This window comes from Monopterus albus, unplaced genomic scaffold (genome assembly GCF_001952655.1).
Source record: "Monopterus albus unplaced genomic scaffold, M_albus_1.0 scaffold170.1, whole genome shotgun sequence".
NCBI lineage: Eukaryota > Metazoa > Chordata > Actinopteri > Synbranchiformes > Synbranchidae > Monopterus > Monopterus albus.
In genome coordinates, this window is record NW_018128050.1 from 316,558 (window position 1) to 324,207 (window position 7,650).

A 7,650-nucleotide genomic window follows, 5' to 3' on the forward strand; every position below is an offset into this window, starting at 1 on the left:
GGCCTGAAAGCATCTGCAGTGCTGCTCCTCCAGCTTCTGCTGCCGAGTAAAGTCAGCAGCAGGACTCAGGCATGGACGGGCTACTGAACGAGGCCCAGGGGCCATAAGGGTCAGAGGGCCCCTCATCTTCATCACTGAAGGAAACACATGCCAATCACAGAGAGACTCACAACAACCACCAGACACAAAGTGATCACAAATCTGCAGAAAAGAACCATGAAAGGGGCAAAATGAGCACAAACAGACACAAAACCCCTGCAGCGTTCTGACCGAGCCTCAGACCTGTTGTTCACAGGAACAAAACTGACATCACAGCCACGCCGCTCAGTGATGGCCCAGCTGTGGAATAGTCGTCCCTCCTGAAATCAGAGTCCAAAGTTGTTGTTGCCTCACAGAAGGAAAGTGATTTTTCCAAGTTTTTCATTCAGGGCTTCATTAAGTCCTGGTAGAATTCAGTTGATATTTGCTGCTGGGTCTGTAATGTACATAATGAACAGCAGTGCATGATGCTGCTGTGATACTGAAGAGTAATGAGATTACAGTAACCTCCAGAGCGTGTGTGCGTGCTCGGAGAGCTGCTCCAAGCCAGTTTCTACAGCCACTAACGAGGAGGAGGCTGAGCAGAGCGGCCATCGGCCCAAGAGCAGCGGGCTGATGAGATTATGTGGATGGAGGCCAGGCCGTGACACGGTTTCTGTCACAGTCCTCACTTACTCCTCTGAAGTTAATGTCACAGCTTTTAAAGGTCTGGAGTCAACACAACTATACATCAACAATCTGTCAACAACACACGACACCTGGTGCAGACTTGGTGAGCAGTGGAGACCATGGCCTGCTACTTCATACTGTGACTTCACTACCTGTCAGAGACCAACCTTGTCTCTTCAGCCCTGAGCGGAGAGTCTGGCCTCCGCAGTTGTAGGTGAGTTCAGAGCAGATCTCGCTGATGCACCTGGTTGTGCTGCTTTGTGAGAAGAAAGCACTGATTTGGTCCCAGCAATTTCCTTAAAGGGTCAGGTCACCCACCAGAATCCACATTCAGATATGATGAAGCTCATAGTAGTGAACTAAACCTTCACTGTGTTCTTCAGTATTTTCAATCATCGATCAAATGACAATTAGCCCTGGTCTGTGACAGACATGCAGACCATGAGTGTACACATCATCTACTGAGTGACTCACACCTGATGTGTCCACAGGAGTGTGAACAAACCACGCCAGGTGTTCGCAGGTCAGATCTGGGCCACCTGCATATGTGCTCCATGTGCTGGATATTTATGGAGAAGCATCTGATCAAGCCAAACTAGAAGGAACATATTGTAACCCAGCGGTCTGGGAGGAAACTGGGCCATTTGACCGCAGCACAGACGACCTGATTGTTATTCTCTTGTGCATGTGGCTCACATTTCAGTTACATCTGTGCATGTGTGGCAGTTTAGGAGCTCAGTGGTGTTCACACCGGAGCCAGGTACATGACACTGACACACAGACAGGAAGCAGCAACACAATAAGATCAGATTTGACATGTGGTGGATGTGACCAAGCACCAGTGAAACGTCACAGGACAAACATGAGACAGAGGCCTGTGATGTGGACAGAGCTTCAGACAAAAGCCTCCTCAGGGGGGCACAGCAGAACTCAGGTGGAGGCAGAGATACAGAGGTGAATTAAACTGAAACACATATTGATCTGATTCAGTGTGACGTCCATTTCCTGATGAGGTCATCATCTCTGCTGTTCCTCCAGAACAACCCTCCAAAAACCCACTGACAAACCAGAGGAGCAGAGGCTGCAGAACCCGGCTGAGAACCCTCCTGGTACTAGGTTCCCTTCGGCCTCGCAGTGATCCAGTTGCCTGTACGTCTATGGGGACGCTGCACACAGCAGCTGCTCACTGCTCGGTCTGCTGCTGGTGATGGAGCCACTCGATTACATTTTGTAATTTAAGTGAACTGACCCTTTAAGGAGGATTGATCTGAGATAAAGGGAACAGAAGTAGAGGGTCTGGATGAGGCAATGTGACAGGACGCCTCAGCTTGCTGCTGCTGGAGCTGCGCTGACAGCTTGTAGGCCTCATCTGCTGTCACACTGTCCAGCAACTGAATCATCCTCATCCTCATCCTCATCATCAGGAGTTCTGTCCTAGGCAGTTCAATAGAGGTTCACAAGAAGTATCAGTAAAACTAGAAACACCGCACTATAAAATATACTTCAGAGGTTCTCCTGTTAATGTTGTTGCAGGCCAAAGTATCTCTATAGTTTGGTATTAGTTTACTGCTACGTTTACTGAGGTAGCCTAAAAGAGTACTCCTCCACCAATGAAACATTTGAACACAGTAAAGAATACTGACATACTCATAGGACTTGGTTAGAGCAATTAGTTCAAAGTAATTTAAAACCCATGGGGCACATTATTACTGAGGCATTATAACTGCATTAATTTGTCCTAAATCACATCTGGATGGGAACTTTTCAGGAGCAGACCCGCGGCTGTAACTGGGAGGAGGAGGTCGCCACGTGGCCGTGGTGAGGAGCCTGCTTCTCTGCAGGGCTCTCTGTCTCTCTCTCTCTCTCTCTCTGTGTCCCTCAGGGCGAGTTACTTCTCCACCTTTACGTAGGGGCTTCAGGAGAGCAGGTCGAGGAGCGCGCTCAGGTAGCTCTTCTTTCTGGTTTTCAGGACACCAGCTGTCTCCCACGCCACTGTAAAGCCTCTGTTTGTGGTCTGCAGCAGGCTTCAGGTTTCCATCTGTGTCAGTTTCATACTAGGCTCTGATTGGCTCCGAGCTGGCCGTGCAGGTGCATCCAGGTGTTAAACTGAGATTTGAGGTGAGCTCAGAGAAACGTTCCTCCTCCAGCAGGTGAAAGTGAAAACAAACTGCCCGGGGCCGATGCTTCTGGTCAGACACGATCACACACATCACGTGCTGTTTAACAGCGTGGTCACAGGCGGCCACGAACACCGCCATCTCTCCAATGTTTAAAGAGTAGGTGAAAAACGTGGTGACATACGGAAATGTGTGTCTGCTCCTCCTGCACCCAGAACAGCTGTTCACCAGAGGCACAGCGGGAGGGGGCTGTTCAAGCTGCGGGGGGGGGCCTGAGCGTTTTAAAATAGACACTGTTCCCTCTTTAATGCTCTGTGTGTTTATAAATCATCTCAGTAACTTTGCAGTTTTAATCTTATAATCTCGTATTATTTTTTAAAGATGACGTTGTTAAATAAGATAATAATTAATGTACTGGTTTAAAGATGCTGATAAGATTTTGGACTCAGACGCTCTAGTTGCTGACACTACAGCTCCTGGGAGGAGAAAGAGCTCGTTTCCTCTTTTTTTGCCTCCTCAGCAGCTGCACGGACTCAGAAGCACCGGCAGGTGGCACAACGCTCACCTCTGCCTCTCAGCCAATCAGAGGCAGAGAGCTGGGGTAGGGCGGGACACAGGAGGTGAGAGAGGGAGAGCCACAGAGCAGAGATAAGAGTAAAGAGTTCGCCAAGCAGCAGAAACAAACGACTGCGAGAACAGAAAGCAAAGGAGGTGTGGGAGAAGCAACAGGTCGGGGGACGGAGCAGCTGCTTCTAGACGGCTTCTGCTCGGGGCTGTGGGCTCCCTGGGCGTTCTGCTGTCCAGAGAGCACGAAGAACACAGAGGCGTCCTCGGACCAGCAGGGCTGAGGGAAGGAAGGAAGGAAGCGAGGACGGCAGTTTAGAGGAGGGCAGCCCACCTCCTGCTGCCTCTTCTGGCTTCTTGTGAACGCTGCTGCTTCCTGGTGCAAACTGAAGCAGAGCGAAGACGCGCACGGCTGCACTTCCTGTGTTGACACTTGAAGTTGTGAGTGAAGTTGGAGCAGCTGTCAGAATGGCTGGCAGCCGCCGGGTCGGTGTCACCTTTGCGCTGACCTCAGGGCCGCTGTGAGAGGAGCAGCAGCAGCAGGGAGGGGGCTCTGACCGAGGCGGCCATGGAGCAGGAGCAGCAGCAGCAGCAGCAGCCAGAGGAGGAGCCGCAGGCGCAGCACAGCTCCTCTCTGCACGACGGAGAGCAGCCCTCGTCCTCCTCCAGCACCGAGCCGCCCTCGGCGGCCTCTGCCCCCCCCTGCCACCACACCAGCGGGACCTTCACAAGGATCTTCGGCAGGAGGTAAGTGTCTTCTCCAGGCGCACACACGTCCAAACAACCGCTGCCCTGCAGCTTTCTTGTAGTTAGAGGCCCCTCAAGCTCCTCCACAAAATCTTTTCACACAAACAGAACGTCTTTCTGCGACTTTCCAATCCAGAGTGGTGCAGCTGCTGCACAGGAGGCGATGTACAGGTTACAGGTCCAGCCAAAAGATGTGAGATGTGGTGTGCAGCATTACTTTTGCACCACACTAGTTAAATCAAATGCGCGGTGCTTTTGTATTCAGATGTCAGAAGGAGGCTCTGCAGGGAAACTAAAACAGATGGGTGGATTGTGGTGAAACTGAAACTTTGCCGCTGTCGCTGCTTGAACTAACAAGTGTTTAGACCAACCACTGAGCTGCCACTATTTTTTAATATTTCGATTAATCGTTTTTCTCTAAATGAACAAACAAACAAACAAACCCATATTAGCCAAAAGAGAAGTGTGCTTGTTTGAATTCCACTCAGACCAGGTTGATGATGTCTGACAGACCCAGGCTTGTTCCTAGCAGTGTAGGAGAGGTGGGGGCATGTCTGTAGGCCCCATTGTCTCATAGTGAATGGACTTGTAGAGCTCCTCTTTGCAGTCAGAGAGCTGTACTGTATCTTCTCTCTCTCTCTCACTCACACACACACACACACACACACACACACACACAGATGACGATGGAGCAACACGAGGTTCCCAGCACTGTGACATGGAGAGGCCGGGAATCAAACCGCAGCCCTGCAGTCAGGGGATGGCTCGCTTTACCTCCTGAGGCACAGTGGTCTGTGTCACGTCCCTGTCAGGTACTAAAAACGGTTTGCTGTGAATAAAAAAGGTAACAAGTGCAAACTGAGGTGGTTCGTTTAATCTCCCACTGACCTCCCACAGACCTCTAATTATGGCTGCTATTACTGGGTTGGAGGTGCAGTTAATTAGAAGTGGTCACTTGGTGAGAATGTTAGAATGTTTCTCTCCTGAGGAGACGATTCAGTCTGCAGGTGTCGAAACGGGGGGGGGGGGGGGGTCGGATGACTACGAATCGGCTCCTCCTCTCTAGAAACACCTCAGGGCTTTAAGGGAGAGCACTGGTGTCAGCTCACAGATGTGCCCTCAGATCTTTTGCACCACTGATTTTAGAGCCCCTCCATGTTTCCAGCTGTCAATAGTCTGATCTGACTGGTGAACACACTCTAACCAAACACAGCTGGGACAGACCATGTCCCCGTTAACGTGGACCCTTCATCTTTGGGATGAAGACTTGCTCCGGGGTAAGGTTGGAGTTGGTTTCCAAAGAAATGGATGTGAGCCAGTGTAGTGTCCTCTGAAGAGATGGAAACACGAGTGGTGTGATTGCAGGATCCAGGGATTACACAGACCCATTTATGAGCTATGGTTGTCACGTGCCTGCCCTGTTTCTATAAATGGTCTGGTCCAGGAGGGGGACAGAGACTCTGATGGAGAGCAGCAGGAGGAGGAAGATGAAGTCCTGGAGTGGGAGGAGGACTAGGAGGTGGAAGAATATGAGCAAGAGGAGGAGGAAATGTAAGGCCAGGTGGAGAAGGGGAAGGAGGAACAGGAGGAGGAGGCTGAGGAGGCTGAGGAGAAGAAGGAAGAAAAAGATTACAAGAGGATGGAGGAGGAGTAGGAGAGTTACAAGGATCAGGAGGAGGTAGAGGGGGAAGAGGAGTAGTAGTGGCAGGTGGAGACAGGTGTTACCAGGACCAAGAGGAGGTCTAGGAGGAAGATGGGGGAGAAGAGGCGAGAGCAGGACACAAGTGGAGGAGCTCAAGGAGAGGGAGTAGGAGTTGGATACAGAAGTAGAAGACTGGGAGGAGGAGGTAGAAAGACAAGACTAGAAGCAGGGAGGAGGTCTGATGTTGATAGGAGGAGGCGTGGTGGGGAGTGAAGGGTGGCAGTGACAGACGGAGACCAGTCACTGCAGTGGATGCAGCTCTGGTGGGCCTACTGTGCCTACTACCATCACCTAGTGGCAAACAGCCAACGATACAGAGTTACACCAGCAGGAGGCAGCACAGCAGCATGAGTGCAGCGTCACACACCTGAAGCAGGCAGATATTTATACATCTTTAGATAAATAGATAGATAGATAGATAATTTACAGTATTGGTATTAGTCATGTTTGTTGCAGACACAGTAATACATCCATCAGTATCACCCAGTAAAATCAGAGACATTAACATCAGGTTTATTTGGATGCTGATACCTTTGCAGGTTTGCTTATGTAACCTTTTGAAAGTGGGACTTTTACCAGTGACAGAGTATTATTATACTGTGGTATTACTACTTGTAGTGAAGTAAAGGACCTGCATACTTCTTCCAGCAGTAATTAGCACCAGGCTGATCACATTTATAAATCCAACGAGTCTCTGCTGACTGGCTGTGGTTACTGTCCTGACCAAAATGAATGTAATGAGTTGACTCGTCCTCTCGATCAGAAAGCTGATCCCTGGTCCTGGGTTGGTTTTCTTTGCCATGAAAGTGGAGCAGCAGCAGCCGGGTGCTGGAATTATTTTAAGGGAATTCAATATGGAAGAATTAAGTATTTAAGCGGTTGGGCGGGACACCGAGTGTTGACACCACGCAGGTTTCACCGTGTTGTCTTATCATGAGTTGAAAGAGTGATGTCTCCCTCCTTTCATTCATCTGTTTGTCAGGGTGTTGTGTTGCAGTTCAAACTTACAGTGGCTGATCACATGGGGATCTTATCAATCAGTGAATGCCAATAATCCTGTAGCTTCAGTCACAAGATCAGTGGTGCAAAGTACATGTACTGCAGTACCATACCTGGGGGACTGGTATGCCCATTATAAGCCACTTGACACTACTTCTCCTTCCCTCCATTTCACAGTTGGATATCCTACATTTTACTGCAGTACACTTATCGGTATCACTTTCAATTTTACATAAAAACAGCAGCAGCGTTCCCCCAGTTTGGTTTTGTTCATCTAAACTCAACTAACCAGGTGGTCAGTCTCTAGTTTAAAGGCACCAGGGAGGGAGTGGCACCCTGCACAGGAGGAGCTCGTCACCGGATAAGTCGAAGCAGGGAGGTGCTGGTGAAAGACACGATCCAGATGCCTAAGTGCAGTTTAACACAGATGTGAGGGCGTCTCCACCTCTGTGATGTGTGTGTATATTTAGACATGGTGCGTTTCGGTCCTGGGAGGTGTGAAAACACACAATCATTGCAAAAAGGAAGTGGCTTAAATTAAAAACTGGGCTCCATATAATGGCGAAAGCAGCTGGCAGCTTCTGATTCGCCAACAGACCTCATTAATTATCAGCACATATGCTAAGTTTGGTTTGACCTGATGACAGACGAGCGTGCCGCCTTGGTTCCTGTTGTTTTTCTTATGCTCATTCGGATCCATAATGCAGCAGCGCGAGAGCCTTGAAGTGTTAATGAGCAGTATTGTGGGATACTGGAGTGGGCTGGCGGCTCCATTCATCTCCAGACGAGCTGGACTTGAGAGGGCCATCACAA

The 7,650-nt window shown here is 49.8% G+C and overlaps 1 protein-coding gene across 2 annotated transcripts in view; it reads left to right on the forward strand.

The window, feature by feature from the left end:
• The first annotated feature begins 3,396 nt into the window (after positions 1-3,396).
• dgkzb (diacylglycerol kinase, zeta b) overlaps positions 3,397-7,650 on the forward strand; it is a 29,991-nt gene continuing 25,737 nt past the window's right edge. Inside the window, exons 1-2 of one of the 2 annotated variants that reach the window (XM_020615732.1) lie at positions 4,069-4,136; positions 4,817-4,948. In XM_020615732.1, the coding sequence (XP_020471388.1) occupies positions 4,817-4,948 (132 nt within the window). In that variant the 5' untranslated portion in view covers positions 4,069-4,136. Of the gene's footprint in view, positions 4,137-4,816; positions 4,949-7,650 lie in introns of both variants that reach the window. The other variant, XM_020615733.1, reaches the window with a different exon arrangement.